Source organism: Monodon monoceros, unplaced genomic scaffold (genome assembly GCF_005190385.1).
Source record: "Monodon monoceros isolate NGI ecotype Baffin Bay Population unplaced genomic scaffold, NGI_Narwhal_1 Super_Scaffold_18, whole genome shotgun sequence".
Classification (NCBI taxonomy): domain Eukaryota; kingdom Metazoa; phylum Chordata; class Mammalia; order Artiodactyla; family Monodontidae; genus Monodon; species Monodon monoceros.
Genome location: NW_021703774.1, coordinates 174,879,729 through 174,904,179, shown reverse-complemented (window position 1 = coordinate 174,904,179; position 24,451 = coordinate 174,879,729). Strand labels below are relative to the sequence as shown.

Sequence of the window (24,451 nt, the reverse complement as noted above, 5' to 3'; positions counted from 1 at the left end):
CCCGGTGACTCGCCCCGCCAGCCCAAATGCTCTCCTCTCCTTTGCCTGGGTGCTCAGGCGGGACACCTCCCTCCCTCCTCCCCATGCCCCCCACCTTCAACCTGTCACCAAGCCCTGTTGGTTTCACCCGCAAATGCCTAGGCAATCCACCACCTCTGTCTCTCCACCATCACTCACAGCGTCTCCTGCCTGGGCAGTTCTCTAAGATCCTCCCTGGTGCGCCCACCTGGGTCCCCTGATCCATTCGAACCCACTTTTCCACTCTGAGCTACATGATCTTTGCAAAATATGAATATGATTTATGACACCCACTCCACTGCACTGGACCCATCTAAGCTTCTCCTTATTCTTAGAAAATGACACAGTCCACGAGGCCCACAGCCTGAGCCCAAGCTGCCTCTCCAGCCCACCCCCAACTCACCTAGGCATCCCAGCCCCACTGGCTCTGTGCTCACCCTGCCCCCTCCTGTCACAGGAGCTCTGCACATGCTGCCCCCTCTACTCAGCATTAGCACGCCTGTCCAGGGTCACTTCCTCAAGGACCCCCGGCCCTCCCATCAAAGTCACATCCCCTTATTATAAACTTTCCTAGAGCCACACGTCTTCCCCCAGTAGCACTTTGTGCTTTGTAATTTCACTACAGACTGTACAGTATACTTACTTGCTCTGTCATTGATTCAATCCAGCTCCTACCCCAGGACCTTTGCACTTGCTCGTCCCTCCGCCTGGCATGACCTTCCCCCAGACATCAGCACAGTTAACGCCCTCACCTCGTCCAAGTCTTTCTTCAAATGTCACCTTCTGGGTGGGGACTCATCAACAACCCTATTTAAACTGCAGTGCCCCCCCCAACCCCCAGCCCCACACTCCCTAAGCCCCTTCTCTGGGGATGACTGTCTTCTGACTTACCATGTATTTATGTTATTTGTCTTGTTCAGTGTGTCTCTCCCTCTCTACAATGTCATGCCACAGGGCCAGAAACTTTTGCCTGTTTGTTCACTGTTGTATCCCCAGTCCCTAGGGTAGAGCTGGGACAGAGTAGCACCTGGTACATCGGTTAAGGGAATAAGTGAATGCAGTATAATATTTCTAGGCAAGATCAACTTATTCTGTACAGTGGGCAGTGTCCAGAGCACACAGTGCTTTTAGGGATCCTCAAATATGGGTTCATTTCTTTTAAAATCAGAAGGGGGAAAATAAAAGAACTCTTAGGCCAAGGGAAATGTTTTAATATACAGCATTAATATATTAATCTTTAAACCAACACAGCTGTAAAATAAAATTATATATATAATAATATAAAATTATTGTATATTATATATAATTATAATATATAATATACAATTATAATGTATATTATATATATTTAATATATATAATTATATATACATATATATATATATATATATTTCTTTTTATGGAGAAAGGGGCCCACCAAGGCCAGAACGCCTCAGCCCGCGGAAGTCATAGCGGGCCTGTTTCTGGAGCTTTCCTTGCAGACTCTGCCGGCCTTTAAACTTCAGGAGGATGAGCGACTGGCGAGGGGTGGGGGCCCTGCGCGGGGTCCAGCGCCTCCGCGGCGGACTGCAGGGCGGTGCCGCTTTAAGGATGCTCTGCGGGTACCGGCGGTAGGCGGCGAGGATGAAGCCTGGCTAGGATGCAGCCGTGACGTCACGGCCCCGCCCCGCGGGGTGATGCTGCAGGAGCAGTGGCGGGCCGGGGGCGGCCGGGCCGGGACCCGAGCTGCGACCGGGGCAGGCAGGACCCCGGCCTCGGAAAGGGATGCCTCCTGGCTGGACCCACAGGTACCTCCATTTCCTCCTGTGCCCTCCGCACAGCTTCCCGGCTCTGTGCTGGGAGAGTCGCGGCTTAGGCCCCAGGGTAATCAGAGTGCCAGGATTGGGACTGGAGGTTGGCACCGAGACCTTTGTTCCCCTTGGATGTCTAATTAATTGAACTGTCAGTGGAGCCCACGTCTCGCCCCCTGAGTGCAGAACTCTCCCGCCCTGAGAAGGGTAGCAGTTGGGTGACAGATTTATTTCACATTTGCAAGGAAAGAGATCGAACACTGGAATTTGCCCCAGGCTTAAGCTCTGCTTATGGGTGCCGGAGGCCTGTTCCCGGGTCACCTGGGCAGGTGTCATCCGCTTCCGGTTCACCTCCCGCCAGAGGCTTAATGAATGCTCTGGATGGCTGGGGCCCTGGGATAATCTGTCTCAGCATCCCAGGATTAAGTTTATGATGAGCACCAAGGGTTTCTGCTTTCTCGTCAAGGGTAACATGCTGAGGCTGAGACGGGAGGGTTACAGCAGTTCGGTTCATTCTGTCCACGACAAGTCGTTTGTGGGGTTATCGTAATGCTTTTGTTTTTCAGTTTTTATAGGGAAGTAGAACCAGGTGCTGATGAAAGTTCAATGTGTGCCTCACCGGGGGTTTGGGGATCAGTTGGCCGTCAGGCAGGGGCTAGATTGCCACAGATCAAAAGTGAGAAGTGGGCGGCACACAATTGAGCAAGTAGCTGATTAAATACATCCCCTGAAGTCCATAGAGCCCTTTACTGGTCTGGGAAGATTTCCTTGAAGTATAAACTTTGAGAATTGGTAGAAGGAAGGACAGGGAAGGGCTGTGGCCCCATGTCACCCCACAGTTGGAAGCCTGGTTTCACGTAGAGAAATGAGGAAACGACTTGAGGTCAGAGTGGGGTAATTTTAAGCATTCGAATTACATGGACGTTGTTTATTTTTATGAATCTATTGCCGCTTAGTCATCCCGTAACACAATTTGAGGGATTCATTCCTTGAAACATCCTCTGTATTCTAGAAGCACAGTGGACCCAGCATATAACCTGGGGGGTCCAGGAATATGTGCACATTTTGGGGGGGCTGAGTAAACGGTAATACAGTGTGATCGAGATGGTCTGATGAATATTTGTATTAAAATTCTATTTTACTAGTTTACATTTTACTTTCTTTTTTATAACATTCAAAAGTGAATTTTCAGTAGTTCTTAGAATAAACTTCCGTGGACAGCTTTTAATATATGTATTTTTAAATAAAAGTGGTAACCCTGATCGCCCAAACTTGAAGGGGAAGCCTTAGTGAAGACTCTGTTCAAGCTCAGGTTTAATTCCGGTTCAGATGTGTGTCGGGGGGCGGGGTGTAGGATGGGGGCGGTGAGGGTCTCACTTTTGCTAGGACGGGCTGCAGGCTGTGTTTTAAAGCTGGAGGTGGTGGGCAGGTGATGGTGAAATTGTCACATCACAGGTAGAGACATGGACTATTTACATAGTCCATTTTAAGTGGGTCAGATATCCTCCCTTTTCAAAAATATACTTCCGCCTTATGCTGTGTGAGGCTAAAATTCTTCCAGACGGGGCCCATGGTTCTTCATTCTAAAATGAAAGGGAAGGTTTCTAACGCGTGTTCACTTAAGTTCACTTTATGGGGGTAAAATGCCAACAGGAAAGAGAGGCGTCCTGTGCCTGAAGGGGCAGGTAGAGAGGCACAGAGGGAGTTAGCTACCGAGGCAGGTGCAGGGCTGTGCCCAGACAGGTGAAGTCAGGTTAAGCTCTCTGACACACCTGGGCTAAGTTCTTCCTTCTGACTTCTAAGGAGACAGTCTTATAATGCGGTGTTCCAGCAGGTCCTCTATTTCTATGATCTTAATGAATGAAGCTCCAGGGTCAGCTAACAACCACCTGGGTTTGTGAAGGCAAGACCAGCCATCTTTTCTCGAGTATTTACTATGTACAAGGGCCTGAGTGAGACCCGTGAGGAACATAAACAAGATGCTTTTAGCTTAAAAGTTTAATTTTTTAAAAACTTGACTTAATCTTCATAAGTGGATTATGTTTTTAGTGAAGTATTACTTGTCTGCATAGTTCTTAGGTACCCTCTGCTCTTGTTGTAGAGGAGAGCGTGAGATTTTTTTAAGGTCATAAGATATACCTTTTCTAGAAGCGAGAGCAGACTGATTCGCTGGTTATGTCATTCCCTGTCATCTTGGTGTGAAATCTACCTCGTACCAAGTCTTCCTGGTCAACTAATCCCTTCTTGATGGGTTCATCTCTCATCACCACATCGCCACTGTGCCCAACTGGTGCACAGAGCTCCTTTGCATGGGTGGTTCCCACTGCTTAGCATGTCTTTCCTCCACTGTTTCACCTAACTTGAGGGCAAGAACTATGTCTTTCTTTTATCTCTATAAATTCAGTGTCTTGTTATTCAGTACTCAGCCAAATGGGAGGATGGGTGGGTAGGTGGGCAAGTGGAAGGATGTATGGATGGATGGATGGATGGATGGATGGATGGATGGATGTTTGAAAGAGTGGATGGGTAGACGGGTAGGTTGGGTAGATTAGAGGACGGGTGGTGGATATGTATATGGATGGGTGGATATGTGGATGTGGATGGATGGGTGGATGGGTGGGAAGATGGGTAGGTGGATGGGTGGATGGATGGATGGATTGGTGGATGGTTTATTGCGTTAACATGTTGCGTTCTGAATCCTGCTGGGACGTCTCCAGAATAAATCATTTCTACCACTGGTGTCTTCTGAAGAGAAGGAAGACAATCCCCGAGTGGGTGGGGTAGTGGGGGAGTTTGGGATGCACATCTGGAGTGATAAGGAATTTCAGAGTGATTCATAAAGAAGTTATCGACTAGCAAGAGTGTGATGGAGGGTGTACAGTAAGTTAAAGTCAGAAATAAGGGCCTCATTTCTAAAGATTAAAAACTAATTTTGATGGGGCTTCCCTGGTGGCGCAGTGGTTGAGAGTCCGCCTGCCGATGCAGGGGACACGGGTTCGTGCCCCGGTCTGGGAAGATCCCACATGCCGCGGAGCGGCTGGGCCCGTGAGCCATGGCCGCTGAGCCCGCACGTCTGGAGCCTGTGCTCCGCAACGGGAGAGGCCACAACAGTGAGAGGCCCGCGTACCGCAAAAAAAAAAAAAAAAAACTAACTAATTTTGAAAGAAAGCCTCTACTATTTATCTCGGTAAATAACAAGTGTTCTTGTAAGGAAACCTATCAATGTTGGGAATGTCGTCTCGGGTTTAGGGCCTACTTCCCAGGAAGGACTCCAAAGGAAATTTAGGCGATTGCTTTTTTGTGATACAGATGAGGTGAGCTGTGTCACAGAGGTCAAACCCAATGCAGAACTTCCCCCTCTCATGTTTTTATCTGTCTCTTTCCCTCTGATCTTAGTAGCTTTCCTCTCCCTGTGCTTAGTAAAATTGACATTGGCTAAAACGCACAGGTCAACATGCTGGAATCTATTCCTTTAATATTTACAATCTAGATTCATTTCTAAGCAGTGAAAACAGTTGGATGCCCAAGGGCAGGTCTCCGAGTGGCACACATTGTAAACCCCAGGGAGGTGGGGGACAGAGGAGGCAGGAGTGTCTGTGAATTAACCTACACGCCTGCTAATTCCCTACCCAGGGCGAGGGCGTTGCAAAAATTCCTCAAAAAAATAATTTGAGGATGGAGGAAAATCTATTTCTCACCCTCCCGGATTCTTTCTGTCCCTCACTTTTTTTTTTTTTTTTTTTTGTAAACTGTATCCCTATTCAGTGTGTTGCCTATAACAAGCAGGATTCAGGGAGTCAGTTTATTTCTTTAAAGAGAGCATTTCAAACACTATGAAAGTCTCAGTTCTCCTGACTCGACTGAAGATTCATTTGTCCAGCTGATGTAAAAGGAAAAGACTTGAGTTGAACTCATTTGGCGGCTTTTAGGCTTGGGTCCTCCAGCTTAGGGTGGAGAGGAAACCCAGGTATTAGGGAGGGTGTGACTCTCCATCCCGAGAAGGAAGGGCTGTCCCCTCACCACTTACAAGCGCTCAGGGTGCCTGTGAGTCCTGTCTCCCCCCAGGGTGCCTGGTCTCCCCCTCTGCTCCCCTGGGGCCTGCAGGGAAGGGCAAAATTAGCCCTGGAAATGGGCCACAGGTCCTAACATAGCTCGGCAACCTTTGCGGCCTGAGGGCAGCCACGGGGCTCTTGGTGGCTCCCACTCTTCGTGGTTCTTTGCTGGGCCCTCCCGGTACAGCCTGTCTGGGGAACCGTCCCTTTGAGTTTTAGTGCAGGGACCTGAAGGATTTGATCCTCTCTCTGGCTGTGGTCTCCCCGGGCAGGCGGGCTGCCCCGATGCGAAAGTGAGGCCCAGGGACACCGTCCATACAGCAGGCTCCACTCTGGGGGCTCGGTGTCGGCTCTACGGGACCCCCGAGTGAACTCACCTTTCCCACGTGGACGAGTGAGCGGTGCCACGGGGGGTGGAGGGACAGAGCCACCGGGACAAATGAGCTCGCGTGGTGGAGGCCCCGCGGGTGACGGCTGCCCCCAAACGGGCTTTCCCCACAGGAGCACCCACCGGCTCCCCCTACGATGACCTCCCCGGTGAGCAGCGCCCCTCCGGGAGAGGCCCTCTTCCCCTCCTTGACCCCTCAGGACCTCTGGAGGCCCCCGATCGCCAGTTACTCGGGGTCCATGACCCGGCACATCAGCCACCGGGCCAACAACTTCAAACGACACCCCAAGAGGAGGAAGTGCATCCGGCCATCGCCGCCCCCGCCCCCTAACACCCCGTGTCCAGTCGAGCTGGTGGGCTTCGGGGACCTGCACCCCCAGAGGTCCTTCCGGGAGCTGCTCTTCAACGGCTGCGTCCTCTTCGGCATCGAGTTCAGCTACGCCATGGAGACGGCGTACGTGACCCCGGTGCTCCTGCAGATGGGCCTTCCCGACCAGCTCTACAGCCTCGTGTGGTTCGTCAGCCCCATCCTCGGTGAGCCCCCACTCGGCCCGCCCGTGATGGCCTCCGAAACCTCCCCAGAAGCTTCCAGAAACCTCAGTGGAGGAAGCTTGAGGGTCCCCAGGGGGACAAGGGAGGGGCCAGAGTAAGTCCCCCAGTTGTGTGGGGCTGTAGCAGAACACAGGTATGGCCGGTCAGACCCCGTATCTTAAGTGACTTTATCTAAACCAGATAAAGGACCAGACTTCAGCAGACCCCAAGGATTCCACCATCCCGTGCCAGGCGGTGTCGTCAGGGGAGACAAGCAGTACAGCTGGGGGTGGTTTGGGTCTGGGAGGTCCTGGTCTTTCTTGGATTCCCAAGAAGGTCATGGCTCCTTCGTGCCTTGTAGGGGCCTAAGTAGAAAATTTAAGGAGAAGCTGAGTGATTCCAAGAGCGTGGTTATCTTTTGTTTTCTAGCTCAGGGTTCTGTTGCTGACTCTGAGTTTCATCGTCTTATTCTTTTGATGCCCTGGGGACGTTTGAGCGCAGGTGTTTCAGGAATCTGATGAAGCTCTTCGGTGTTGGTCCCCATGTACAATGGGGACCTCAGCAGTGACCACTGACCTGCTCTGTTTCAGGATTCCTACTGCAACCACTGCTGGGCGCTTGGAGTGACCGATGTACCTCAAGGTTTGGAAGGAGACGCCCTTTCATTCTTGTCCTGGCTATAGGTCTGTTGTTTTGGAATTGAAATAAAATGGAAAAAAGAAAAAAGGCCCCAACTGCTTCCTCTTAGGAAAATCTAAAAGAGTGTTGACCAAAACAGTTATCCAGGTCGTGTCACTGGTGTGGTAGCGGGGAGCACCCTGTAATCCAGTCTGGGTTAACTGTGAAAATATCTCATTTTGATCACTTTTTAAAAATGAGTTAATAGGGGAGTTCCCTGGTGGCCTAGTGGTTAGGATTCCGGGCTTTCACTGCCATGGGCCTGGCTCAACCCCTGGTTGGGGAGCTGAGATCCCGCAAGCTGCATAGCACGGCCAAAAAAAAAAATAGTTAATAAAGTCTATATCATTCCTGCTATGCTTGATGAAATAAAAACCCTGATCCAAGTGCTTAAGGTTTGATTAAAAAGGAGTTCTTGGGGCCCTAAAGATTTCAGCCTGGGGCTTCCCTGGTGGCGCAGCGGTTGAGAGTCCGCCTGCCGATGCAGGGGACGCGGGTTCGTGCCCTGGTCCGGGAAGATCCCACATGCCGCGGAGCGGCTGGGCCCGTGAGCCATGGCCGCGGAGCCTGCGCGTCCGGAGCCTGTGCTCCGCAGCGGGAGAGGCCACAACAGTGAGAGGCCCGCGTACCGCAAAAAAAATGATTTCAGCCTGAAGTGGTGGCCGCCGGGCCGGCAGGGCCGCGCTTCCCTGGTGACTCTGTTCTCCATCCCCAGGCGCATTGCTGGGCCTCTCACTCTTGCTGAACGGCAGGGACATCGGGACGGCGCTGGCTGACACGGCCCACGACCACAAGTGGGGCATCCTCCTCACGGTGTGCGGCGTGGCGCTGATGGACTTCAGCGCGGACTCGGCCGATAGCCCCAGCCACGCGTACATGATGGACGTGTGCAGCCCCGCCGATCAGGACCGCGGCCTGAACATCCATGCCCTCCTGGCAGGTAAGGTTCTGTGCAACTGGGACAAAATGCAAAGACGTGGGCGAGCACGGACGTGCTTGAAAGTGCGCCTCTCAAACCACATATGTCAACAGTACACATATTATATACTATAATATCTATATTTTAATCTATATTTCTTTTTTTATTGAAGTATAGTTGATTTACAATGCTGTGTTAGTTTCAGGTGTACAGCAAAGTGATTCAGTTATATATGTATATAATCTGAATCTCTTTCAGATTCTTTTCCCTTATAGGTTACTACAATATATTGAGTAGAGTTCCCTGTGCTATGCAGTAGGTCCTTGTTGTTTATCTATTTTATATATAGGAGTGTGTGTATGTTAATCCCAGACTCCTAATTTAGCCCTCCCCGCTCCTTCCCCTTCAGTAGCCATAAGTTTGTTTTCTATGTCTGTGGGTCTACTTCTGTTTTGTAAATAAGTTCGTTTGTATCATTTTATTTTTTAAGATTCCACACATAAGCGATATCATATGAGATTTGTCTTTCTCTGTCTGACTTACTTCACTTTGTATGATCATCTCTAGGTCCATCCATGTTGCTGCAAATGGCATGATTTCATTCTTTTTTATGGAAGATATCGTTGATATATATGCATATATGTGCGTATATAGCTCTGTATGTGTGTATATAACCGTGTGTAAATAGTGTTATACATGGTTGATTCTCGTTATTCAGGTAGTTGTGTCGTTCAAAGGCGTCACGAGCTCTGAATTAGCCAACCTCGAATCATGGCCCGTGGAGACATACAGGGTTAGGTTCCTGCGAACCTCTGGCCACATCATTTTTGTCAACGGATCAATACATAGCCTTGTTCTATGTGTTTCTGTTTAAAGACATCTTATTTAGTATATATCACGGATTCATTAACATTGAACTCACGGCCAGCAGCACTATGACTCATGCCTGAACGAAGCTCGTCTAACTCACATATTTTCCCCATAAGACACGTCGCGGGCACCGGGCACTTGGGAACCCTAGACAGCGGTAGCGCTACACTTGGGGGCTGTCAACTAAACAGCATGTCACCCCAAAAAAGCACAAAACTGCAAATATGTAGCACCCACATAGACTGTGAAAAGGATGGTTGTTGACAGTGTGAGAGTTGAAACAACAAGGCAGAACATCACTGTGGAAAGTCTTAGCCGGGACCGTGTGTGTCGGGCGACTCTTTCACTGCTCTGGGAATTCCCTGGTGGACCAATGGTTAGGACTTGGCGCTTTCACTGCTGTGGCCCGGGTTCAATCCCTGGTCGGGGAACTAAGATCCCACAAGCCGGGCAAAAAAAATTTTTTTTTCACTGTTCTGCACGTATCCGAGAGTGATTGAGCGTTACATATGTATTTATTGGGGTTACAAATCAATTTTACTGAGTAGGTAGATTTGAAATATGGAATCCGTGAATAATGACAATTGACTGTGTGTACACACACACGCACACACCTGTGCTGCGCTTGATGCCAGACATGAGAAACATTCCCACTGAAGTCGGGAAGGAGGCGGGAATGACCACCAAGGGGAGGGGTGCTGGGGGAGGGCTGGACTGCGAGTGTGGGGTTAGCGGATGCGAACTATTATATATAACATGGATCGACAACAAGGCCCTACTGTACAGCACAGGGAACTAATATCCTATATCCTGTGATGAACCATGATGGAAAAGAAGATGAAAAAGAATATATATGCATAACTGAATCACCTTGCTGTACAGCAGAAATTAACACAACACTGTAAATCAACTCTACTTCAATAAAATTGAAAGGAAGAAAAAACAAAGAGCCTGTGCTTGGACTTCCCTGGTGGCACAGTGGTTAAGAACCCGCCTGCCAATGCAGGGGACATGGGTTTGAGCTCTGGTCCAGGAAGATCCCACACGCCGCAGAGCAACTAAGCCTGTGCGCCACAACTACTGAGTCTGTGCTCTAGAGCCCACGAGCCACAACTACTGAAGTCCATGTGCCTAGAGCCCGTGCTCCACAACAAGAGAAGCCACCACAATGAGAAGCCCGCACACCACAATGAAGAGTAGCGCCCGCTCGCTGCAACTAGGGAAAGCCCGCGCACAGTAACGAAGACCCAAGGCAGCCAAAAATATAAATAGGTAAATAAATTGTTTAAAAATAAAACAAACAAAACCTTCAAGGGAATCAACTGCAAAACAGTAAGAGAATTCAGTATGATGTTTGCTTATCAAAGTATCATATAAAAATCAATACCTCTAGTGTTTGTATATAAAACACTTATCTTGTTCTAAAATAAACTATCCCATTTATAATAGCAATGGAAAAGATTTCTAAAAATCCAGGGAAAGATGTCATATGTGTAGGACCTGCATGAAGAGGCCGGGGTGGCCCAGGAGCTGAAATCCTGAATCAGTTTGTGCTTTTCCTCCTGTTCATGGTGGGACTTTAGGCAACTGCTCGGCCTCTCCAAGCCTCAGTCGCTTCTTCTAGAAAACGTCGTTGTTCATCTCTCTTTACAATCCCGTATGCACATGGGTCCAGGGAGCTTCTGCGTGGGTCCAGGCAGGCAGGAGTTTGGAGGGTCGGAAGAAGGAATTAGTTTTTTATCTTATATAGACAGTCCCCAACTTATGATGGTTTGACTTAACGATTTTTTTGCCTTGACAAAAGCTATACACATTCAGTGGAAACTGTACTTTGAATTTGAAGTTTGCCCTTTCCTGGGCTAGCGATATGTGGTCCGATCCTCTCTTGTGATGCTGGGCGGCAGCTCCCGTTCACCCCTGTGATCTCGAGGGTCAACAACCCTACACGGACAACCGTTCTGTTTTTCACTTTCAGGACAGTCGTCAGTCAATTACATGAGACGATCAACACCTTATTATAAAATAGGCTTTGTGTTAGATGGTTTGGCCCAGCTGTAGGTTAATGGAAGTGATCTGAGCATGTGTAAGGTAGGCGGGGCTAAGCGATGATGTTCAGTAGGTTAGGTGTATTCAGTGCATTTTCTTTTTTTTCCCCCTTTTTAAAAAATTGACGTATAGTTGATTTACAATGTTGTGTTAGTTTCTGGTGTACAGCAAAGTGAATCAGTTATACATATATTTATATATACATATATAAAATCTTTTTCAGATTGTTTCCCTTATAGATTTTTACAAGATACTGAGTATAGCTCCCTGTGCTATGCAGTAGGTCCTTGTTGGTTATCTGTTTTATATATAGGAATGTGTATTAAATGCATTTTCATCTTATGATATTTTCAACTTACAATGGCTTTATCAGGATGTAATTCTGTAGTAAGTACATGAAGATCTGTACTCTTCCGAATTAGTTTTTTTTTTCCTCTTTTAAAATTGTGTTAAAATACACATAACATAAAATATACCATCTTAGCCATTTTTACGTGTACAGTTCTGTGATACTCTCACACTGTTGTGGAGCCATCACCGCCATCCACCCCCGAAACGCTTTTCATCTTGTAACACTGAAACTCCATAACCATTAAATAATAACTCCCCAATCTCCCCTCCCCCAGCCCCTGGCAACCACCATTCTACTTTCTGCCTCTACAAATTTGACTGCTCTAAGGAACCGATGTGAGCGGAATCAAACAGTATTTGTCTTTGTGGCAGGCTTATGTCACTGAGTATAATGTCCTCAAGGTTCATCCATGTTGTAGCGTATGTTAGAATTCCTTACTCTTTTAAGACTGAATAATATATCATTGCATTTATAGACCACACTGTGCTTATCCATTCATCCTTTGATGGACACTTGGGTTGCTTCCACGTCTTAGCTATTGTGAATAATGCTGCTGTGAGCATGGGTGTACAAATATCTCTTCAAGACCCTGCTTTCAGTTCTTTTGGGGTCTCTATCCAGAAGTGGAATTGCTGGGTAATTCTATTTTTAGTTTTTGGGGGAGCCTCCTTATTGTTTCCCACAGCAGCTGTGCTATTTTATATCCCCACCAACACTGCACAAGGGTTCCAATTTCTCCACTTCCTCGTCAACTTACTGTTTTCTGGGTTTTTAAAAATTGTTCGATAGTAGCCATCCTAATGGATGTGAGGTTGTATCTCACTGCGGCTCTGATTTGCATTTCCCTAATGATCGGTGATGTTGAGCATTATTCCATGTGCTTGTTGGCCATGCGTCTATCATTGGAGAAATGTTTATTCAAGTCCTTTGCCCATTGTTTGAATCAGGTTGTTTGTTTCTTTGTTGTTGAGTATAGTTCCTCAACTGTGCAAATGTATCACTTCGATCATTTAAAAAAAAAATAGTGCATAAAGTTCTCGCAACTCTGACCTTGATTAAGGGTCACCAAACTGCAACTGTGTCTTCAGAAGGAGTGGGGGAAGCTAATTAGGACCATGAATGTGGAAAGTTAAGAATAATAAAGCTGGTGGGGGGGCAGGGGGGGCTGGATATGAGATTAAGAGGCCCGTAAGAAGAGTCTGGAACAAATGAAGTTCTACAGAAAGCCATTAAATAACTAGATTCAGTGTCAGGTCCCACCATAGGGACATGTGGAAGGTTGGGCTGAATGTGTCTGAGTCCAGGCCTTTCCACAGGCGATTCTGTTGAAAAGGTCAACTCCTGACATGGCTGGATCTCCCCAAGTGGAGGGGAGGGAGGGCCCCTGCTGGTCGGATGCAGGTTCCCCTGCATCTCCAAGAGTAAACCAAGAGTTTTACTCATCCCAACCAGTAGCCTGGTCAGAGTATAGCTGGACTCAAAATAGAAAAGCACCTAAGATGCGTGATGTGGCTGCAAAGGGGCTGGGCGGATGGAGCCCTGGCGCCTGGCCTTGCTCTGCCATTGGGAGCCCAGCGCTGGGAGGGAGGAAACGGCACTTTCTGGAGGTGAGAATGTATTTTGCCACTGGCCGGGCACCGTGTGGCATCACCTACATTTTCATGGTGTGCTGTGTGAACCATTGGCTGTTTGTTGGGTCCCTGAGGCCGTGGGATCAGTGAGTGGGATCAGAGGAAAGGACCAGATTCCTGCAGCTCCCCTGTTCCCTGGTGGCTCCGGGGCCCGAAGAGCTGCCACCAGGGGTGACCCATGAGGGGTGACTTTCTTTCTTTTTTTTTTTTTTTTTTATAAATTTAGTTATTTTATTTTATTTTTGGTCGCATTGGGTCTTCGTTGCTGCACGCGGGCTTTTCTCTAGTTGCAGCGAGCGGGGGCTACTCTTCGTTGTGGTGCACAGGCTTCTCATTGCGGCAGCTTCTCTTGTTGGGAGCACGGGCTCTAGGCACGTGGACTTCAGTAGTTGTGGCTCACGGGCTCAGTAGTTGTGGCTCGTGGGCTGTAGAGCACAGGCTCAGTAGTTGTAACGCATGGGCTTATTTGCTCCGCGGCATGTGGGATCTTCCCGGACCAGGGCTCGAACCCGTGTCCCCTGCATCGGCAGGCGGATTCTTAACCACTGCGCCACCAGGGAAGCCCAGGGGTGACTTTCTTAACGGTGGTCAGGCCCAAGGACGATGTCGCCAGGTGAGGAAGACAGGGGTGGCCACGTGAATTCCCGCACGCACACGTGCAGTGGTCTGTGTGCTGGGGACCAGGTCTCCCGTGTTTACACAGCGCTGAAGCTGGGGGAGGGGCGGGACTCCAAGGGGACAGGTGACCCAGTGTCGACACTCACTTTCCCTCCTCCTAAGACGCTGTGTGCAGAGGGGACCTGAGTGTGGGCAGGCGGTCATCATGCCCTGGCAGGCGGCCCTCAAGGGCAGGGGACCGGGTCCCCCAGGGTCCCCCCGGAAATCCCATTCTCTTCTCCTTTTCTTTGGGGCGTAGGTGGGACAGATGATACATCCGGGTCCTTGGGGTGGATTTTACAAATCAAGTAAGGAAGCGAACACCTTCCTCGGGGGCTTTCTTCCCCGCTCCCTGCCCCACTTCTCTCCCCAGGTCTCGGAGGAGGGTTCGGGTATGTGGTCGGGGGGATCCACTGGGATAAAACCGGCTTCGGGAGAGCCCTGGGCGGGCAGCTGCGGGTCATCTACATCTTCACGGCCGCCGTCCTGAGCATCTCCACCGTCCTGACCCTGGTCAGCATCCCCGAGAGACCCCTGCGGCCCCCGGCCGAGAAGAGGCCGGCCATGAAGAGCCCCAGCCTCCCGCTGCCTCCCTCCCCTCCTGTCCTGGGTGAGGAGGGCGCCGGCCAGACAGTCCCCTGCCCGCCGGCCAGCAGCCTCCACACCAACTTCTCCAGCCCCATCTCCCCACTGAGCCCCCTCACGCCCAAGTACGGCAGCTTCGTCAGCAGGGACAGTTCCCTGACGGGCATCAACGAGTTCGCCTCGTCCTTCGCCACGTCCAACATAGACAGCGTGCTCATCGACTGCTTCACGGGTGGCCACGACAGCCACCTGACCATCCCCAGCAGCGCCCCAAGGCAGGGAATCAGTGTCAGCTTCCCCCGGGCCCCCGATGGCTTCTACCACCGGGACCGCGGCCTCGGGGACCGGAGGGACGTCGCCCTGGCCACCGGCCCCGACGGGGATGTGCTGAGGGTAGGCTCCTTGGACACCTCCAAGCCGCGGTCGGCTGGCATCCTAAAGAGACCCCAGACCCTGGCCATCCCGGACACAGCCGGCGGAGGTGGCCCCGACACCAGCAGGAGAAGGAACGTGACCTTCAGTCAACAGGTAAAAGCAAACGTCCGGGGGCCGGGGGAGGGGGGAGCCAGGAGTCAGAGGGCGCTGTGCGTGGTCCCCCCTCATCAGATGATCTGGAAGAGAATTCCCGGCCCATCTGGGCATATCAGTCAGAAGGGACCTGGGTCTAATAGGTGGGCCCCAGGGACATCCCCATCCTTACACCCTGTCAGTGTCGAGATTCTGGGCCCGACGTGAGCCCACAGATGCCTTCAGGGTCTCTGCTCGGGGTCGTACTTTAAGACACTGGCTACAGCAAAGGCCTGGCTCTTTTAAACACCCTTACGTTTGCCCAGGGCTAATCCGGTGAGTTTGTCACAGCATCACGTGTACTGCGGTCATTCCTAGTCTTTTCCCTGCCACGTCCAGCCCACTTTGGCCGTGTGCGCCCAGTGCCAACTGAGCTAAGTCTTCCTGAAGGACAGAAACAAAACATAAACCTGGCGGCTGTTTCTGGGGCCTCCTTCCCTCCCCAGGTGGGCAACCTTAACCAACCAGCCCAGAGGCTGTCGATACTCTGGATCCCAAAGGGCGCAGGCATGTTCTGGGAAGAAGAGAACCTTCCGGAAGGCTGTCTGTGTTGTATGTAGGATTGGCTGGAAGGCCACGAACTGACATGTGGGATTTTAGCTGCTTTCAGAGTCCGTGATCTTGGAAGAGGCTACTTTATATTAAAGAGAGTTATGCTCATTTAAAGTAGACGTGAGGGCCTCCCTGCCCTCAGGGTCATCCAGGGGATGGAGTTTCCTGAGCAGGAAGCCTATGACCCTTGTTCAACCCTCACAGGCCCCCAGAGGGGCGGTTCTGAAGGCGGGTGACCTGGACATGCCCCTTGGACACGGCTGCCATATGGCCGCGTCTCCCGTGAAGCAGGCCCCGCTCTGCCGGCCCGACCCTCCGTCAGACATCCCCACCCGCACTCCCGTGCCTGGGAAGACCCCCTGATTTCGTGGGAGGCTGACATTGGGAGGTGGCCACGCATGTTCGCTTCGTTGTTAAATTCTTGAAGCTTAACCACGCCTCCTTTGTGTTACCGCGAGCCGGTCTTAGGGCCACTTCTATCGTGTCTTGAACTCAATGTCATCCCATCTCGAGGAAGCGCTCTGCACAGGTGGGCGCCAGTCCTGCAGGGAAGCATCCAGGTCCCCGTGGGCAGCATCCACAAGCTCAGATCTGGAAAGCGTCTGAAGAATTGAAAATCACCGGAAGGAATCCCAACCTTGGCAAAGGAAAGCCACTTCTCTAATTGCTCGGGTCAAGGGCATGTCGTCCTCATTCCTAAGGACAGCAGAGCAGTTCATCAAGTCTTTTGTCAATACTGGGTCATCCTGTCCTGTTTCCCGAAATTCCACCTGGCTTCTAGATACAGTCCTTAAATTCTGGTTGAAAAATCTCTTCTTAATCCTTTTAAAACTTTCCGTTTTCGAATCAGTTTTGGAGGAAAGTAAAGTTCATGAGCTAAATATGAACACATCTGGGCTCAGTGGGGACATAGGTGTCAGTTGAAGTCTTCCTCCGGCAGCTGTGGGTGACAAGCTCTGTTGATGCAGCTGCCCTTGGAACCGGCATCGTGGGCTGTTCCTTTCCTTTTCATTCACCCACCCGGAATGTCCAGGTGCCGACCCAGCACAAGCTCCCGCGTGGACCCAGAGTGAGGCACCTTCTCCTCTCTTGAGACGTCCAGCTCCCAAAGGCATCCGTTCACCTGGCTGCTGTCTGCAACCCCAGCCCAGGCGGGGCCACGGTGGGGCAAGGCCTTGTCATCCCGGCAACAGGCAGCAAACTGAGCCAGTGAGCGTATTTGGCGATGGCGTTGCCCTGACAGATGCTGGTGACGTGGAGCTGGCTGGGTGCCCGGCTCCCTCCCTGCACGGGCTCTGTTGGCCACCCTAACCCCTGTATAGGTAGGAGTCCACCTGTCCAGATGCCCAGTCACCTTGGAATCGGTCTTTTACATCCTCTCTTACAGAAAAGATGAGACTTCGTAATGTCTGAATTTCAACTGACCCGTATTTCTTTTCTTTCAAACGTATTCCACGTTTGGCAAGGTCTTAGCTTACTCTCTGTGGCCCAAAGGCAGGCACCGCGAAGGGAAATTCGATTCTCAGCAGCTTCCGTCTCTGGAGAGACGCCTTAAAGTCATTTCTCTCTTTCGGGTGGTGTTTGGTGTCCAGTTCTCACCGCCCAGGAAGACAAACCCTCCCAGCCTCTGGGTTTGTGTTTCTGATTCACTTTCTCATCGAAGCAAAACACACGCTTCCGAGGGGTGCCTGGGGTTTGATGCACTGAGGAGGAACTTTTGGGGGCTTCCCTTTCAGGTGGCCAATATTTTACTGAATGGCGTGAAATACGAGAGTGAGCTGACGGGCCCCAGGGAGCCGTCGGGGCAGCCGCCGTCCATGAGGCACCTCTGCTTCACCATCTGCAACATGCCCAAGGCCCTGCGGCACCTCTGCCTCAACCACTTCCTGGGTGAGCTCGCGGCGAAGCCTCCCGCGTGTCCTGCCCCCCTCGGGTGGCCCTGCGGGAGGGGCAAGGCTCCGGATGCCTGGAGGCCTCTCCCCTCCACTCGGCCTCCCCAGGCGTCACCAGGGGCAGGACGTGGTGGGGACGGGCGGGGCGGGGGGGCCGCGGGGAGGGCTTTTCTCCAGGAAGAGCCGGGTCTCCACGGAGCCCAGATCCTCAGGACCAAAAGCTCTTCGGGCAACCCGCAATTAAGGGGGGCATCACTTTCCCACTAGTGGGACTTGTGTCTTAAGCCAGTTTGGACCCCTCACGCTTAGAGCTGAGACGTAAACACACACAGACACACACGTCTGGTGCTGGTCTCACGTTCACAGGCTCGGCTTTCGAATGACTACCGAGAAGCCCCAACTTGCGTTCCATGCCCTTCGGTGTCTCTTTGCTGTTGGGCTGTTGACCGTCTGAGGGTGATGAGGAATCTGAGATAATCTAGGCTCTCAAACACTGTGGGATGTAAATCAGAATGACCCTCTAGGAGGCAATTTGGCAACAGGCAAGAATCTTAAAAATGCCCATCACCTTTATCCCAGAGATCCTACCTATTTGGTGTTCTTTGCAAGGATGTAGTCCGAGGTTTTATCACGAATCCATGTGCGAGGTATTTATCACAGCACGACTCACGATAGCCAAAGACTGGGATGGGGGAAAGGGTAAATGTCCAACAATGGGAAGATGGATCCACACTGTGAAGTATTTTGCTGCCATTAAGATGGGGCTGTTTATGAATATTTAATGGCGTAGGGAGCATGCATGATAATTACTGGGGTTCAAGAGACCCCATAAATATCATCTCCTTCCTCTATAAAAGAGGAAATGCACGTGGAAATCAGAGGAAGGAGTGCTGTGGTTTTCTCGGTAACAGAGCAAATTAGATCTCTATCAACACTTGCCCTTCCTAATGTATTTCTCCCAGGTAAACGGGTGACCCCTGCCCCCGCACTGTGGCTGGAGCCCCACTGGCATTTTCTCGCCTCCCCTGCAGAGGAGGGGGAAGCAGGAGGAGCTGAGGGTTAGCTTTCCTCCTGGCAATAACGTTCAGAGAAAGAATAGAATACAAAACCTTCACGCGGCAGAGCCTATGTTATAAGAATATATATTTTAAAAAGACGGGTAGGAAACCTACAAAATTTTAACAGCGGTAAAGTCATGTCTGCGTGGTGAAGCTATAGGTAATTCCTTCTTTAAGTTTTGAATTGACAATCATTGGTCAAAACCACCTGCGGGCGGAGGAGGGGCCACGGGCCAGCCCCTGCCCAGCGTCACCAGCCCTTCCCCCCTCCCAGGGTGGCTCTCCTTCGAGGGGATGCTTCTCTTCTACACGGACTTCATGGGCGAGGTGGTATTTCAGGGGGACCCCAAGGCCCCGCACACGTCGGAAGCGTATCAGAAATACAACAGCGGGGTCACCGTGGGCTGCTGGGGGATGTGCATCTACGCCTTCAGCGCTGCCTTCTACTCAGGTACCGGTGGGCTGGGCTCAGCGGGGCGGGGCCTCCGTGGGAGTGATAACGGCCCCTGGGCTGGGGGGCTGGTACCCATTCAATGAAGGAAGGTTGTATCTTTACAGCTGCAGATACAGCATCCCAATTTGGGGGGAGACAGCGCTGTTTTTTTCTCCGTTATCCAGTGACCCGTCGTCAGGGGTCAGCTGGGGACGCTGCCTGGTGCTGCGCGGCGGGGCAGGGCCGGGTGGGGACGGGCGTGTGTACGGCCCTGAGTAAGCAGCTGGCTGGGATGGGGCGGGGTGTCAGGCCCGTAAGCGAGGGACACGTGGGGGCCCAGGGACAAACCACGAGGTCACTCCCGGGGGGTGTGCCGTCCACCTGCCACCCCTACCCCATCCTTCCCATGTCGATTCTCATGGTGGCTGGTCCAGAGGGAGGGAGGGTGCAGGTTTGACCGGGGGTGCAGCTAGAGTGAGGCTGTGGAACACGTGGGATGGGTGCGAGGAGGCCGAGACGACCCTGAGGTTTGACTCTGCGTGCCCCACGGACCTAGGACGCTGTGCTGAGTGCCTGTGGGTTCTGGGGCGTCCCAGTGGTGGCCTAGCTGGCGGCGCACAGCCCCCAGGCTTCATCTCAGGGGTCCGCCCACGTTTTCAGTAAAAGGCCAGAGAGTCTGGCCTCTTGGCTTTTCCGGCCACAGGCTCCGGTTGGGCGACCCGGCGCTGCCCTCGAGGCAGACGAGGCGTGATGAGCACACGGGGCCGAGTTCCAGTAAAACTTCGCTGATGTGCCCGGGATTCGGATCTGTATGATTTCCATGCGCCACAAAAGATCTGTCTTCTTTGGACTTGTTTTAAACATTTAAAAATGTGAAAACTGTTCTTAGCTCCGGGTGGTACAAAAACAGGGTGCAGCCCAGACTCAAGCTGACGGCTGCAGACTGTGGACCCCGTTAGCAAGCTCCAGCCCCACAGTCAGGACCATGACTTTTGTAGGAGGTCGAGGGACCACATTATTAAGAAAGAATTTCTTGGCTCTCGCTGGCGGACCCCGGCGGGCCTGGGTGTTTGGTGGCACCAGGACGTGGGGAAGTGGCCCCGAGGTATTTGACTCCGGAAAGGGGTGTCATGCGGAACCCGAGCTGCCAGGCCCCTCAGGGCCCTTAGACACTGGCCGGCCGGGGTGGGGCTGTCAGTGTCCTTGTGTTAGGAAAGCGACAGAAGCACTACGATTTGTGCAAGAACTCAGGGTTCAGCCGCAAACCCTAAACTCTAGAGCCTCTTTGATCTTTCCACCCAAAGACCCCTTCACCTGCTGCAGCACTTGGGGGCCTCCCCTGGGTGTGCAGGGGGCCACCCCAGGCCCTGCCACCCATCCAGACGACCCCATCAGTGGTCCCTTAGCTCCCTGGGGCCCCCGATCGGGTCTCCCGGTCAGGGGCAAGCTGCCTGCCAGCCTGGCGGGCGGCCTGGGGCCCCAGGCGGGGCGCCGCTCACCTTCCTCTCTGGGTCGCAGCTATTCTGGAGAAGCTGGAGGAGCACCTCAGTGTCCGCACGCTGTACTTCATCGCCTACCTGGCCTTCGGCCTGGGGACTGGTCTTGCCACCCTTTCCAGGAACCTCTACGTGGTTCTGTCCCTCTGCATCACCTACGGGATTTTGTTTTCCACCCTGTGCACCCTGCCCTACTCGTTGCTGTGCGATTACTACCAAAGCAAGCAGGTGAGTGCCGGCCTTCTTGCTTCGGGCCCCACATCCAGGTGACTCTCCACCTGAGCAGGGTCCCGGGACCCGCTGCACAGCTCGGGGCCCTGTTCAAACGGGAAGACGATCAGGACGCACCGGCAGAGCATAAACCCCGGCAGGAAGCTGCTCGCGCAGGGAACTGGGGGCGCTGGGAGAGCCGCAAGGAGAGGGCTCTGCGGGGCTTTGGGGTCAGCTGGGGGCATGTGGGCACCAAAAACTCAGCGGTCGAGGTCAATAATTCGTGAATGTGGTTTTTGTGAAAATGAGCATCAATGCCAAAAATCCACACTGAGCGAGAGATCGGGGACTTAAAGACAGGGTAAGGGACAGGGCTGAGCCGAGTCCTGGTGGCGTCTGAGGCTAAAGGAAAACTCAGGAAAACGGATCCCGTCTTTAGGTCAAATTTTGGTATTTTGTTCAGGCTGGATTTTCCCTTAACAGCTTTATTGAGGCAGAAGTCACCACAATGCCACACAGTTCGCCCATTTCCAGTGTACGATTCAGTGGCTTTTAGTGTAGTCACACCATCAATTCTAGAACATTTTCGTCACCCCCAAAAGGAGCCCCCTCCCCATTGGCCATCACCCCTCCAGCCCTCCGCTCCCCTGGACGCTTCCCGTCAATGGGATCACGTGATAGGTGGCCTTGTGTGTCTGGCTTCTCCCAGCCTCACGTTTTCGAGGCTCATCCACCCTGTGTATGAGTGGGTCCCTACCGCCTTCCTTCTTGTGGCCGAATAACGCTCCCATCGTAGATTTTTGGCAGTGACTTTGAGGCTTTACAATACCGCACTAAAAGACCACCTTGACGGCTGCCTTTCCCACAGCCCCTTTAACTCCGGGCCCCTGGCGCCTCCCCCAGGCCTGGCCCCGGGGGCTGACTCTCCCCCTGGGCGGTGCTCAGGCTGTGCACGTGACCTGAGCGCACTGTCCCCCTTGTCACCTCCCGGGAGCCCCCTTCACCGGGGTACGCGGACGTGCTGGTTCTCGGCGGAGGGCGGCCCTGCCCCGCGGGAGCGGATGTGAGGCCTTGGGCCACTCGACCCCGCTGGAAGGCTCGGGCCTCTGCTGCCCGTCAAGTCTTCTGGACACGCGGTCTCCGCTGGGCTGCGGGTCCAGGGCTCCCCTGCGACCTCCCATGGTGGTGGCCCCCACGGGCTGGGCGGGTGTCCCCAGGACTCACGTGACACCAATTCGCGGGAACACAGCCTCGGCGGGGCGGGAGTTGTTCTGCATCCCAGAGGGGAGCACAGCTGCATCTGGGAGGGGGGCCAGGCCGGGCGGGACCCCGGGTGGCACCCAGCCGCGGTCCGCGGGGTGCAGGTGGCCTGTGCTGGGGGCAGAGTCACTCCCGCTGCCGCTTGGCAGCTCTGCTCAGAGACCACGTGTCACCTCTGTTCCCAGCGTGGTGCTGGCTGGGGGCGGAGGGAGCCTGACATCCAAGGTGGAGGCCACAGGCCAGAGGAGCAGCGCTGTAGACCCTGGGATCTCTGAGCACGACAGGCGTCGTAGGGACAAGGGTTCAGAGAGGGCGGAGCTGGAGCGGAGGGGGCCGGGCCGGCAGGCCCTGCATCTCCTTTAGAGGTGGGAGACCGGGAAGAGGCCGTGCCAGCCCCTGCTGGCTGCGGGTTCCTTTTCTTGTCGTCATCTCAGAACACAAATATCATCACGTGGGGCCCGGAGGACGTAAGCTGCTGGGCATGGGTGCTGGGTCCCAGGGCCGCAAGGGGCCTGGTCCGGCTGACGCACATCTCTGGTCAGTTTGCAGGGTCCAGCGCCGACGGCACCCGCCGGGGCATGGGCGTGGACATCTCCCTGCTGAGCTGCCAGTACTTCCTGGCCCAGATCCTGGTGTCCCTGGTGCTAGGGCCTCTGACCTCGGCTGTGGGCAGCGCCAACGGGGTGATGTACTTCTCCAGCCTGGTGTCCTTCCTGGGCTGCTTGTACTCCTCCCTGTTTGTCGTCTACGAAATCCCTCCCAGTGACGCTGCCACCGCCGAGGAGCACCGGCCCCTCCTGCTGAATGTCTGACATCCAGAGCCATGGCTTCGGCCTCAAGCCTGGGCCTGGGTCGGGAGCAGGCCAGCCTGCGGAAACCCACAGGGCCCTGGTGGATGGAGGCGTGACGGGTTTCCTGATGGGATGTAAATATGTGGTAAATCAATAAACGGCAGCAGCAAAGCCTACGGTTTCCAGTGTGGCTCCCCGAGGGGTGAGAGGTCACCTGGGGATTGGGCCACTCGTCACGGGGACTTGGGGAGGGGGCTGTATCATTTATGCATATATCTATCTATCTATATTACCAGCTGCAGCTTTGCACCCCGCCTCCCACCCCTACCCCCTGCCCCGAAGACACCTGGCAACGTCTGAAGATATTTTGGGTTGTCACAACTTTGCTGCTGCCTGGGAGGCTGTAAACACCCTACAGTGCGCAGGGTGACCACACACACAGCAAAGAACGATCCGGCCCCGAATGTCCACAGTGCTGGCGTGCAGAGAGCCTGTCTAACTGTACACTGCTTCCCAGAACAGAGTTAGAGCAGACGATGCTTTTGGGTCAGAAGACTTCACACCCATTCAGTCACTCACTTATTCATTCATTCATTCTCCCATCCATCCATTCATCCACCCAGCCATCCATCTATCCATCCATCCATCCATCCATCCACACATCCATCCATCCGTCCATCCATCCATCCGTCCACCCACTCATCCACACGTCCATCCATCCGTCCATCCATCCATCCATCCACCCTGCAGATACTCATCAAGGGCCCTGGGAGTGGCAGGCAGTGGTAGGTGCTGGGGACCCAACTGTGAGCATCAAGGCTCTGCCTCATGGAGCTGATGCGACAGGAGGAGAGACAGACAATACACTGGCTTCTAGGCCTGAGAATGATGCCAAGTGCTGGGGAGAACACAGAAGGGTAGGAGGATGGGTGATGGGGTCGGGAGAGAGCTATTCCAGGGAGAATGGGGCTGGGTGTGTTCAAGGGACCAAAAGCTCAGATTGTGAAATGCCCCGTAAGGTGGGAACTGCAGAAGGTGGAGCCGATGTCCCTGGTGAACGCCCATCCTGCCCTTGGACTTTACCCGCCCACCCGTGCCCACCATCTTCCAGTGCTTGTTTATGGACCTGGATGAGCCTCCGACTTCTTGCGGGTGTCGAGATCCTTCGCCACGGGGCTTCTCGTCATCTTCCATCAGTGGACACCGCGAGCTGGCTGGGCCCCTTCCTGGTGCACCCGGGCGGGTCCTTTCCCCGTACCGTGCACGCCGAGCAGGGAGGGGTGCGTCCAGTCACCGTCGTACCCGCTGCACCGGGCCCTGGTCACTCATACCCTCACTGCACGGTCCTGACGTTTGGGGGACACACAGGACACACTGACCAGAAGGCCCAAACAAGCAACAGGCGTCCCGGCCCCTTGCCAGCCCCTGAGGAGAGTCTGGTTTATGGGCAGCTAACGTGTCCCACCATCTTGTCCTGACCAGTTAGGGAGAGTTGGGTGCAAAAACCACAGCCCTCTGCAGGGGACTTTGGCCACCTCCCCACATGGGCCACAGCTTTCTCACCTCGTCCACGCTTCCCCCAGACCCGCTTCAGCCAGTGTCTCCTGCCCTCCTGGAGCTGAGGGGGCTCCCGTGGGGCCCCTGGGGTCCAGGCCCTTCCTCCCCGCCCCCTCCC

At 53.2% G+C, this 24,451-nt stretch overlaps 1 protein-coding gene across 1 annotated transcript; it reads left to right on the top strand.

Moving 5' to 3' along the window:
* Positions 1–1,694: 1,694 nt before the first annotated feature.
* On the top strand, positions 1,695–22,948 carry SLC45A1 (solute carrier family 45 member 1). The gene is made up of 9 exons (XM_029230573.1): positions 1,695–1,805; positions 6,362–6,782; positions 7,370–7,462; positions 8,173–8,397; positions 14,306–15,045; positions 17,373–17,526; positions 18,861–19,037; positions 20,538–20,743; positions 22,528–22,948. The coding sequence occupies exons 1-9, from the start codon at positions 1,695–1,697 to the stop codon at positions 22,795–22,797; spliced, it is 2,397 nt and encodes a 798-aa protein (XP_029086406.1). The 3' UTR covers positions 22,798–22,948.
* The last annotated feature ends 1,503 nt before the right edge of the window (positions 22,949–24,451 follow it).

What these genes read in the sequence shown, in the direction of transcription:
- SLC45A1 (XM_029230573.1), top strand. Translation starts at nt 1,695, where the DNA reads ATGCTGCAGGAGCAGTGGCGGGCCGGGGGCGGCCGGGCCGGGACCCGA. An exon ending in CATCCATGCCCTCCTGGCAG is followed by an intron (nt 8,398 to 14,305) that starts GTAAGGTTCTGT and finishes TTCTCTCCCCAG; the next exon opens with GTCTCGGAGGAGGGTTCGGG. An exon ending in CAGCGCTGCCTTCTACTCAG is followed by an intron (nt 19,038 to 20,537) that starts GTACCGGTGGGC and finishes TCTGGGTCGCAG; the next exon opens with CTATTCTGGAGAAGCTGGAG.